Genomic DNA, 12,577 nt, shown 5'->3' on the forward strand with positions numbered 1-12,577 from the left:
AGTCCAACTAAAGAGGATTATTTAAATCTGTTTGAATACTATATACTACACTATACTATATAGTTACTTAAAACTGTGTTACAGAAAAATATTTAATGGCATAGAAAGATAGTAATAAGTGAGAAAAGGGGGTTAAATAACAGTATATATAATTTGTGCAGTATAATCCCTTTTTTTTTTTAAACAAAAGGGCCATAACATACATATACAAGGAAAAAAGATGTCAAAACATACACCAAAATCTTAACAATGATTAGTCTGGGTAAAGGAATTATGAGTAGTTTTCCCCTTTGTGTATGTTTTTCTCTGTGTTCCCCAAATTTCTGCATTTAACACAAATTGCGTTTGTGAAACCCAGTAACATTTTCCTTTTCAAAGGATGATGGTAGAGTATGACTGGCTGACTGTCTAGACAAGAACTCATAGTGTGTGTGCATTAGTGGGGTCATCACAAGTTCAGGGGCTCTTTCCCAACTTTCAAGTTTATGAGCACAATTTGAGTAGTTCACTAAAGAACAAATGATGATATAAAATGATTAGATATGTTCCTTGCTCTCAACTCCCATTACGCCTACATTATTTTTCCATTAGGATAGGTCTCCCTAAATGTAATCATTTCTTCAAAGAATTTGACTCTTCTAAGGCTCTTGAAGCAGGGTACCAAGTCACTTTTCAAAAAATTTGTACTAGTAATGTAGCAAATGACAGTATAGTGCCCTCCTAAACACTATTTTTTTAATTATTTCCTGCCTTTTGAACAGTTTTAAAGGTTTTCTACTTTATTTTAACTTGCATTAAAATTTTCTAATAACAAGTTCACTTTTTAAAAAAAAACTTATTCTACTTTTCTTTGGTTACAACTTTTAGAGAGCGCAGATTTCAGTTGTGTGAGAGGAAGAAGCAGGAGCCTGGGAAAGGAGCATTTGTCCAGGAGTCAGGAATCAGGGTTCTACTGCAATAGCTTTCTCAACGGCCTCCCCACTCCCATGCTTGACCCCGTCGAATCAGCAGAGTGCTTACTTAAAAACTTTAATCAGATCATGTCCCTCTCCTGCTTAAAACCATCCAATGGCTTCCCATTGCTTTTAAAATAAAATGCATGATGGGCAAGGCTCCCCTAAGCAACCTTGCTCACTTCACTGCAACCACGCTGCCTTCCCTTTGTTCCTCATTCCACTGGTTCCCACCTCAGAGTCTCTGTCCTTGCCTGGAATGCTCCTTTCTCATTTCCGCACCTGGCTCGGGCTCCTTCAGGGTTTAGCTGAAATATCACTTCCTCTGACAGGCCTTTCCTGCCTCTCCATCACATTCATTCTGTTTTTTCTTCCTGGGACCTATTACCGCCTGAAATTATCCTGATCATATGTAGGTTATCTTGGTCTGTTCCTGTCTCACACACCAGAACGTAAGCTCTGAGACATGCAGCATTGACTGGATCCCTTACTGCCACAACCCAGCCTCTCGTAGATTAGACATTATTAGTTGAGTGAGTGAAGACCTACGTAGGCCTCAGAGAACCTCATCTTTAGTAAGGGAGTTAACTAGATGCATGTGAGTAGGTTTAAGTGGAAGCACCCTTTCAGTGACGCCAGCGGGGGTTTCTAGAAACCTCAGGGGAGGAAGTCTTAATAGAGAATTGGGGAGCAAGGGGGTGGAGCGTCAATGAGGAGAACCTTTGCGGTGTAGTCTTTCCATCTGTTGGAGAGCACAGGAGACCCTAGCGCGATGTTTTAGGGGAGAAGCAGGCATAGAGCCATTTGAAAGAGTCTTTTTTTTCTTTGGTGTTTTTTTTTTTGGACACGGGGACCTGACTGAAAGCAAGGTAAGAAGACTCGCCGGACTCCAAACCGTCGAGTCCCGGCGCACTCGGGGCCCCGGCCCATCCAGGTACCACTGCAAACGCCGCCCTCCGTCCCCTCCCGGATTTGTTTCCTCGGAGCGCTGAAAAGGCTTTCAAAATACTAAATGCAACTGACATCTTTTTCTGAGTTAAAAACAAACAAAATCTCTGAAAATACAGACCAGAAAATCCCGTATCCGATACCCGCGAGTTCCCAAGCCCCACCCCCCCGTTCTCGCCAGCTCACATTAGGCCCTGCACGGGGCGGTGGGAGGGGCGGGGTATGCCCGCTGACGCTACGGGGCTGGACTGCGCAGGCGCGGGGCGGGCTCGCGGGGCAGTCGCGCGCCGCTCACTTCGCGCGGGAGTGGGGCGTTGGGGCGTTGGAGCGTCGGAGCGGCAGGTCTGTGGCAACGGAAGCCACGGCAAGGAAGAGAGGCAGCCAGGATGGCGACACCGAGCAGGAAAAGGTCCACCCCAAGTCCCCTGGCCCCGAAGAGAGCTTCCCCGAGAGATCCCTCGTCGGAAGTCCCGAACATGAAAAGGAGTTTGGCCCCACCGGCCGCGCCGCCGCCACTGCCGCTGCAGTCGTCCGGGCCTTTCGTGGAAGGCTCTATCGTCCGCATCGCGATGGAGAACTTCCTGTGAGTGGCCGGAGGCCGTGCCGCGGCCGGGGAGGCGAGCGGACCCACACACTGGGGGCGCGGGCTGAGTGCGTGCGGGGCCGGGTGGGTGGATGTGTGCCTGGCTTGTGCGTCTGATAGTAAATTCTTGCCGGGATTGCGGTGAGGATATTTCCTTGTGGGCCGTGGAGATGGACGTATGTGTTGATGCAGTAGGTGTGTGTGTAGTGTGTTACGTTTTTTAAATTCTTAATGCCAACGTTGTTTGAAGGCGTCATATGGCGGGCCTTGGAAGTAGTAGGAATTAGATCTCCGCCCGCTGGGAGTCACGGCCTAGAAAGGTAGGACATAATCTGTAATTCACAAAACTATGCGTTCTGGGAACTTAGAGGCTGCGACAGTTAAATCAGAGCGGCAGTGATGCTGCGGCAGATACGTGAAGAGTAGGCAGTTGCCAGGTGGACAAAGATGGTGAAGGTTGTTCTGGATGGAGGTTGAAATGTACAGGAACACTGAGCCTTACTTTCAGTTTCGCCTCCCAACAAACCCTTGACTCCTTTAAATCTGGCTTTCTTCCCTGGTTCCTTTCTTACCCTTCAGACAACTAACCATAATACTCACTTTAGAGTTGAGCAAACATGTTCTAACACAAATACCGTGTATCCGTTTAGCACCTTGCAGTTCGTTTGATCAAGGCCTGTTTTTTTTGTTTGTTTGTTTTGTTTTGTTTTTTTAAGCTTTCACAGAGTGGTGTAGGGAAAACAGAATTGCAGTTACAATAGGGACATTTTTTTCCCAAGCGTCTATCATGTGCCAGGCATAGAAGTAGGTGCTTTATTTACACAGTGCCCTTATTCATTCCTCATAACAACTCTTTATATTGTCTCCATTGATAAGCTTAGAGAGGTTAATTTGCCGACGTTTACACAGCTAATAAGTAGCTGAGTTGCTGTTTGAATCCAAATCAGGAAAGATAAATATAATTAAATGAAGTACCTACCTTAATAATGTATATGCGTCATGATGCCATGCGGGCACAAAGGATGAAATGATTAATTTCGTCCACAGTTGTGAGAAGGGCTTTGTACTGAGGGTTATGAAAGTCTTAAAAGAAGAGAAGAGCAAGGAACTGCCTGAAACAGTTTGCTATATTTGGGAAATTTCCAGTATTTTAGTATGGCTAGAACATAGGATGTGAGCTAGTATGTGGACAGAGTAGATACTGAAGATGTAGACAGATGTTGAGGGTCTGTGTTTCCTTTGCTGAGGAATTCCAACTTTATCCTGTAGGCAGCCAGGATGCATTTTAAGCAGGGCATGACATGTGATTTATATTACTTTGTAAGCAGTGTGAAGGATGATTTAGAAAGTGTGCAAGATTGGAGGCAAGAAGGTTTTTATAATATGAAGGCAGAGATGATTAGGGTTTGAACCTAGCAGTGGGAAGTAGGATCAGAAAGAAGAGATTTGACAGGATTTGGCTGCAGATTAATTGTGAGGCATGAGGGTAAGGGAGGAATGGAGCATTTTTCTCAAGTCTCTGCCTTGGCAAGTTGGTCATATATAGTGCTATGCAGAAGAAGGAGCAATTTGGGGAGGATAATAATAAATGCCTTTTGGATCCTGTGAATTGAAGTTTCCTGTGGGGCATCTTAAAGGTCTTTTATAGTCAGTAGTTTTAAGGGTTTGGAGCTTACAGGAAAATGTGAGCGGTGAGAGACTTGAGAATCATGCATATAGGTGACTGTTGAAATTTCAGAAATGGTTGAGATTGCCCAAAAGGGAATATAACTAGGAATAGAAGGCTGAGTACAGTGTCCTGGAGGAATGACATTTAAGGGCGAGCAGAAGAACTCACAGACTAAGAAGGAACTGTTCAGGGAAGTAAGAGGAGAACCATGGGAGAGTGTTACCAAGAAGCCAAGGAAAAAGAGCGCTTCAAAAATATCATCTGCTACACTGAAGTCAGATAACAGGACAGAAAAGAACCTGCTGCATTTAGCAGTTAGGAAATCTTTGACACTTTGAAGTAGTGGAAGCAGAAAGCTTTGCAGTCATTGAAGAACGAATGAGTATGAGGAAGTAAAGCTTGGATGTGAAGAGGAGAAAGAAAAAGGTAGCTGGAAAGTGCAGAGCTAGAGGAGGTTTTGTTTATTTTTACAATGAGAGGGCTTTGAGTTTTAGGAATGAAGTAGGAAGAGTAGGCTTAGAGAACTGAAATGGCCTGGAAGAGGGTAGTCAAAGGAAGGATTCCTGGTAGTTAACCAAGTCGAATGGGATCGAGAGTGGGGGGAGAGATTTCTAGGCAGAAGGAATAGCATGTGCAAAGGCTTGGAGAAAGAAGGAAGCATAAGAAACTGAAAGAAATTCATTATAGTTAGAATTTAGAGGTCTTATGAGAGAATAGGGGAAGGAGATAGAAAGTAGAAAACGATGAGCTAGAGCTAAGTTATGAAGGGTCCTGTTTTTTCTTTTTCTTTTTTTTTTTAAACTTTATGTATGTATGTATGTATGTATGTATGTATGAACGTATGGCTGTGTTTGGTCTTCGTTGCTGTGCGCGGGCTTTCTTTAGTTGCAGCGAGCGGGGGCTACTCTTCGTTGCAGTGCACGTGCTTCTCATTGTGGTGGCTTGTCTTTGTTACGGAGCACGGGCTCTAGGCATGTGGGCTTCAGTAGTTGTCGCACATGGGCTCAGTACTTGTGGCTCGCGGGCTCTAGAGCGCAGGCTCGGTAGTTGTGGCGCATGGGCTTCGTTGCTCTACGGCATGTGAGATCTTCCCGGACCAGGGCTCAAACCCGTGTACCCTGCATTGGCAGGCGGATTCTTAACCACTGCGCCACCAGGGAAGTCCTTCTTTTTCTTTAAAACAAGTTATTTCAGATTTGCTTGTCTACCAACATGATTTGGTGATTGATTGGATGATGGGTGGGTGGGTAGTGTGGATAGAGGTGAAGCAGATGGTAAGAATCAAAGATGATGCAAAACTAATGCCTAGGTTTCTGACTTGGGCGGTGGGATGAATGATGATACCCTTCACTAAGAGACTCTAAGAGTGGTTTTAGATGGAAAAGATGGTGGGTTTAATTTTGAATGTGTTAAATTTGAGGTGACTCTATCCAAATAGAGTTCTTGAGGTGGGAATTCCATCTATATAGGTCATCTGGACTGACTTTCAGCATATAGATGCTACCTGAGGCCATGGAGAATACATGAGGTACTAGGCAAAGTATGTAGACTGAGAAGAGGGTGGGCCTCTGACATTAGCTCTTTCAGGGCGAGCTCAGAGCAAAGGGAACTCACAAAAAGGGAATTCCCAGCAAACATATTGTAGAGTCAGAAAGGTTTTTTAAAATGCAGAGGCTTTATTTTGTTTTTGGCAATTTTTCCTGTTTATAATATTTGTGTGTATAGTATAGGCCAGAAGTTCTCATGCTTTTTCCTATTGTATTTATTGTTTGCTTAAATACCAGTTGCATCACTATTTTAGTAAGACAGTCACACAGAGATTTCACATCAGGAAATTCCAGTATTAATAGAATGGGACTTCATGTGTTGGGATTAAGAAGTTCCAAGTCAGATACATTTCCAGATGTCTGAAATTCCCAAACTAGTTTTATTTTAGCCGTTGTAAAGGGTTGCTTTAAGACTCAACTGTTACTAGAATAAAGCTTCTGAAAAGATAGATAGGTGCTGTACAGAGATGTGGGGTTGGAAACCTGCCAGAAAATACCTCTCTTTACCACCTGTATTTATTTTATTACCACGTGGCATTTCAGAATTGTTAATTTGTGTGAGTATTAAAGTTAAAGTGTGCTTGGTTAAATTATTTAAATACTTAGCAGGTTAGTAACAGGCTAAGGTTTTTTTTACTCTTGGGGAATTAGTTGGCAGCTGACTGAAACCCTGTGGGAACAGGACATTATTTATGGGTTCCAATTCAGAATATTCAAAGACAAGGTAGAAGGATATCTGAGTCAGAGTTCACTTCACATTTTGCCGTAGCTGTCCCTGAGTACTAATATGGATTAGATGGTACTGTTGCATGTAGAGTGCTGGACAGCATGCTGCTTTCTAGTATGAGGGAATGTTATAAAAGTGCTTGGTGATGATGCATTCGTTTCCTCCCATAGGAATAAAATTTACTTGAATTTGTACTAAAAATAGATCCTTTGGTGAATGTCTGGCAGCATATTAAAGGAATTGGATGTTATTTTTTAAGTAATAATAAAAATTAAACTATTGGCTTGATATATCTTCAGCTTTCTAATTAGAATAGAAATAATTTGGTTGACTATGAGAAGTTGCTAGTAAGCATTTTAATTCAAGAGAAATATAAATATAAAATCCACAGATTTAGGATGAGCCATGGCTTCACTTACATATAATTTGGTTAAAAATTATCTTATTTGTATAGTAGCTTTGATGTACTCTCTCATGTATTGTAATTATTAAAGAGTAAATAATATCAAACTTTGCTTTATTCAGCAGACTTAATATTTGAAAAAAAGCACATGAAGTCTTACTTTCCCATGAATGTTCTTATTTTAGATACACATTACACTTTTTCATTTCTCCTACTGACAGATTTTTTTCCCTATAGTTTATTAACAACCTATAAATTAACCTTACATTAAATTTGCAAGGTTAGGTGGTTTTTAAAAGAATTTGAGGAAGTCTGTAGGTAATGATAAGGGTAAAGGAAGAAAAAGTGCTTTGGTAAGAAAATATTCTTCACTTCTTATCTCTGCTTAGTAATATCACCTCTTTATAATTTAGAACATATGATATCTGTGAAGTATCTCCTGGGCCCCACTTGAATATGATTATTGGAGCTAATGGAACAGGGAAGTCCAGCATCGTGTGTGCCATTTGCCTTGGATTAGCAGGCAAACCTGCTTTCATGGGACGGGCAGATAAGGTGAGTTAACATATGCACTTTTTAACAGAATTCAAAGCCATGAATTGCTTTTAGTAACAAATCAATTTCTATATCTCCGTTCCTTGAGTATAGCAAATGTCTTGTGCTTGAATATAAATAATGAAGTTGGCAGGGACACTGTGGGGAGATTTCCATTTCCAGAAGTAGTGTGCACTATATACCTAGAGAATTCTCCAAGTATGTAACACCTGCAACCTTAGAAATAATGTAAAATGTATCTTTTTAAATGTATTTCTGGGCTGTGGAAAGGCGAAGTAAGTTTACAAAGGGTACAAACAAAGTAGTTTGGATCTAAAAATTTCTACAAGCTCTGGGGTTGTTTACCCAGGGGTATTTGCTTTACCTAGCACCCTAAAGCCTGACTTTGAATTGGTTGCATAGGATTGGGGGTCCTGAAGGTGCAGAAGGGTTAGAAGATAAAACTAGAAGCCAAGCACTGCATGTAGCAGAAGAAAAAAAAATCACAAAGTGGGACAGTGAGGTTACTTATCTCATTGTTAGCTCTGAATACAGTAGATAAAAAAAGAAAATCTTCCAAACAAATCTTAACACATACATTGTAATTTTAGTTTAAAGTGGTCCAAGTTAGCAACATCTCTCTTCAGTCAGAAGCAAATGCAAATCCTCTGAAGGAAAATACCCTCAATCCAGTCCTCAACATAAAGCTCTAAGAAATTCATGAATCCATACCTAAAAAAATCACAAAGCATAGGAGGAAATGAATCACCAAAAATGAGAGCTAACAAAAACAACAGACTATACAATCAGATCTACAAAGCTTGTAAATACAGAATGTAAACTAGGAATACTTAATTTATTTAAGGAACTGAAAGAAGGTTGCAAGTATAACAAAGGAATAAGTAACAAAAAAGATCAGGTAAATTTGAAAAATTTGGTCAGGTAAATTTGAATCAAATAGAACATAAAGAAATAACAGTACATGGGAGGGAAACTTGATGGACAGGTAAAACAACAAAGCAGACATATTTGAGAATTTGTGAACCAAAATACTTGACAGTTTTTCTAAAAATGCAATATAGAGATAAAGTGAGAAAAAAGTATGAAATAAAGATTGTGACCTGATAGTCAATGGACTAAGGAAGAGACAATATTCAAGAAAGAATGACTAAGAATTTTCCAGAAATGTTGAAAAACTTGAATCCTCAGATTCAAGATACCTAATATATCCCAGACAGGGTAAATGAAAGAAATACACAAATAGACACATTGTAGTAAATTCCAGAATACCAAACATAGTAGTAATATGGTCTCAGAATGGGAACAGAGGGGGAAAGAAAAGAACAGTTTGAGATGCTCATAAAGGAACTTTGAAAGTATATAATTTAGGAAGAAGGAAAATGATCCCGGAAGGAAGTCTGAGAGGTAAGAAGAAATGGTGAGCAAAAAAATGGTAAACATGTAGGGAAGTAAACTGTGTAAAATAATACTAATGTCTTCTTGTCAAGTTTTAAATCAAAGAAGATAGTACTAAATGTCCTTCCTGGACAACAGGAAGGAAGTGATCAGAGTTGAAGTATTCTTTGAATTTGTATTGTTGGGAGGAAGTTAAGATAATTGGTTAGCTTCAAAGTTTATTAAGCTAAATATGCATGTTAAAATTTCTAGGGTAAGCCACTAAAAAAATTGAAATAGATAATCTCCAAACAAGAAAGGTTAAAGTAGGAAGAGAGAAGTAGAGAAAAAATAACCACTGCCCAAACAACCCAGAAGGAGTCTCAAGAAAGGAGGAGGAAGAGAAAAGAAAGAGAAATATAGAAAAGGATATTGTTTTTTTTTTATTTTATTTTTTTTAAAATTTATTTATTTATTTATTTGTGGCTGTGTTGGGTCTTCCTTGCTGCATGGGTGCTTTCTCCAGTTGTGGTGAGCAGGGGCTACTCTGTTGCGGTGAGCGGGCTTCTCATTGCGGTGGCTTCTCTTGTTGCGGAGCACAGGCTCTAGGCACACGGGCTTCAGTAGTCATGGCTCACGGGCTGTAGAGCGCAGGCTCAGTAGTTGTAGCGCACAGGCTTAGTTGCTCTGCGGCATGTGGGATCTTCCCGGACCAGGGTTCGAACCCGTGTCCCCTGCATTGGCAGGTGGATTCTTAACCACTGCGCCACCAGGGAAGTCCCAGAAAAGGATATTATTAAAAAACATTAAAAGATAGTGGAAATACATTCACGATAATAATAAATGCTCTACATTCTTGTTAAATGAGAAAGTCAGAGTAGATAAATAAAACAAAGTTCCATTCTGTTTTGTTTACAATAAGCATATCTAAAATAAAAAACTACAGAGAAGTTGAAAGTAAAAGGATGAAAAAATACATACCAGGCAAATATTATACAAAAGAAAGTAGGTGTAGCTGAATTTATACCAGGCAAAATAGAATTTAAAGGAAAAAAGAACTTTTAGAGATAAAGATGGTCATTAAATATTGATGAAAGTTTCAGTTCAGCAAGAAGATAATTCAGCTCCCAACTTAAATTCACAGTATCTAGTTCCAAAATATATAAGCACAATCACAGAGTTCTTAAAGACAAGTTAACAGCTCCAGAATTATAGTGGAAGAGCTAGTGGTAATCAATAGATCCAATCAGATAAAAAATTAATAAGAGTATAGAAGGTATGAACAACAGTTAGATTGAACTAATGGACATGTTGTAAACACTGCACCCAACAATTGGTAGAGCATACATTCTTTTTAAGCAAAAATGGAATATTTCTTAAAATTAACCATAAACTGAGCCATAAAGCAATATCAAAAAATATCAAAGAATTGCTACCACATAGACTGTGTTCTATGACCACAGTGCTATTAAGATAGAAATAATAAAGAAGATAACTAAAATTTTCCTATTTGTTCAGAATGAAACATGTACTTTTATATTATCCACAGGTCAAAGAAGAAATATTAATAGAAACTGAAAAGTAAGAGCAGAAATTAATAAAATAATAAACAGTGATTCAGTAGGAACCACAAAACTAAAAATTGCTTTTCAAAAATACTATTTAAATCAGTAACTTCTGGGGGCAGGGAGAGAAACGAAGAAAAAAATATAAGGAATGGCAAAAAGTAATAGTTAAGATATGTTAAATTGTGATCCAGAAAACCCCCAAATTTAAGTGGTTTAAATATACAAAAGATTAATTCTTGCTGCTTATCCAGTGTAGGCCCTCTGTGGTCACTTAGGTACTTTAGCCTTATAGAATCTTCATTTGAGTATATACTGTTTACCCTTGAAGAATGCAGGTTTGAACTGCGCAGGTCCACTTATATGTGAATATTTTTCAATAGTAAATATATATGTTGTGCTCACATTTCATTGGGCAAAGCATGTTATGAAGCCATAACTTGGATCAGAGAGAAGGAGCAAGTGCAGTTGTTTGCTTGAAAGGAGAATCAGAATATTCACGAACTGCCCTGATGACTACCACGAGGGCGTTAAAGAATGCAGCAGAGGTTTGAAAGATTATATAAGAATATTATGAGAATCATTATGCCACTCAAGTTTAAATTTCTAAAAAGTTGTAACTATAAATGTTTCTACAACTACTTAAATTATCAAAACTGACTAAGTAGAAAAGTTAAATTAGCTGGTAAATTTTTTCTCATAGAGAGAGACAAAGGCAATTGTGGATTAGTCCTAATAGCAGTAAGTTTCTGTTTTACACAGAGAATGTGACCTTAGGTACCCAAATCAATCAAGGATAGAATGAAAAAATTACAAGCCTGTCTCACTCATGAATCTAGAAGCAAAAATCACACACAAAAAAGAAACTTTAGCATTTTGAATTTAATAATACATAACACATCATGACCAAATTGAATTTATTCAAGGAGTGCGAGATGTATTATGTTATTTTTTTCCTAATAATCAACCACATTTTAAAGGAGAAGAACTCCATGGTCATCTTAATAGATAGAGAAAAAGCATTCAGTTAAATTCCACAGTAATGTATGATTAAAAGCTCTTAGCAAACTAGGAATAGAAGGGACCTTTATTAATTTCACAAAAGATATCTATGAAAATGTACAGCAAGTTCAGGAGCAAGTCAAGGTTGCCTACTACCATTACTATTGAACATTGTACTGGCAGTTCTAGGTAGAACAGAAAAGATACGTGTTGTAAAGAAAGAAAACTGTCATTCACAGATTATGTGAGTGTCTGCATAAAAACCACAAAGAAACTCCAGATAAGCCTCCTGATGGATCAATAAGCAAATTTATCAGGATTACTAGATATAAGATTGTATAACCCAGACACTGAATCTGTAGACACCTTGATCTTGGACTTCCTAACCTTCAGATTTGTGAGAAATAAATGTTAAAGCCACCCAGTCTGTGGTATTTTTGTTATAGAAGCCCAGACTAAGGCAAGGACCTTTTTACATTCTTTAACTTACTGAGGACTCCAAAACCTTTTGTTTCTGTGAGTTATATCTATTGATTAGAATTAATAATAAACTTAAAAATAATTATCAGATTAGAAATAAAAACTGAGACCCTGCCAAAAAAAAGTTGTATAACAAAAATCAATTGCATTTCTATATACTAACAAAGATCAGAAAATGCAATTAAAAATGGACATTATAGCCACAAAAGTACAAGTTTCATAACAGTAAATTAATAAAAGACATGTAAGACCTATATGCAGAAATTACAATTTTTATTTAAAAACATTGAAGTTTAGAGAGATGCACTGTATTAATGGACAAGAAGATCTAATATAAAAATGTCATTCTTCTACATATTCAGTGTCATTCCAGTCAAAATCCCTATAATGTCTATATAAATTACAAGCTGACTCTAAATTTTAGGTGGAAGAACAAAGGGCCAGAAATAGCTAAGATACTTCTAAAGAAATAGGACAAAATGGAAAAACTTGCCTATCAGATATCAAGACAATACAAAATTACAGTAAATTAAGACATTGTGGTATTGCTGTAGGATAGACTAGTGTGATGTGACAGAATAAAGAGCCTAGATACAAAGGCATGATTAGTAAAAACTTGATTTATGACAGAACTGACATTGTGGGTGAGTGGGGAAGAGATGAGTAAATAGTGCTGAGACAATTGCTTATCAGTATAGGAAAAAATGAAACTGAGTCCTTTTCTCACACTTTAACAAAAATCAGTTCCAGGTAGATTAAAGATCTAAATGT

At 38.6% G+C, this 12,577-nt stretch overlaps 1 protein-coding gene across 4 annotated transcripts in view; it reads left to right on the forward strand.

Annotated features, from left to right (window-relative positions):
* Positions 1-2,187: 2,187 nt before the first annotated feature.
* Positions 2,188-12,577, forward strand: part of SMC5 (structural maintenance of chromosomes 5) — a 106,352-nt gene continuing 95,962 nt past the window's right edge. For all 4 annotated transcript variants that reach the window (XM_081237986.1, XM_081237987.1, XM_081237989.1 and 1 more), the window contains exons 1-2: positions 2,188-2,484; positions 7,244-7,385. In XM_081237986.1, the coding sequence (XP_081094112.1) occupies positions 2,288-2,484; positions 7,244-7,385 (339 nt within the window). In that variant the 5' untranslated portion in view covers positions 2,188-2,287. The remainder of the gene's footprint in view (positions 2,485-7,243; positions 7,386-12,577) is intronic.

This window comes from Mesoplodon bidens (genome assembly GCF_964165515.1).
Source record: "Mesoplodon bidens genome assembly, chromosome: 6".
In the NCBI taxonomy this organism is placed as follows: domain Eukaryota; kingdom Metazoa; phylum Chordata; class Mammalia; order Artiodactyla; family Ziphiidae; genus Mesoplodon; species Mesoplodon bidens.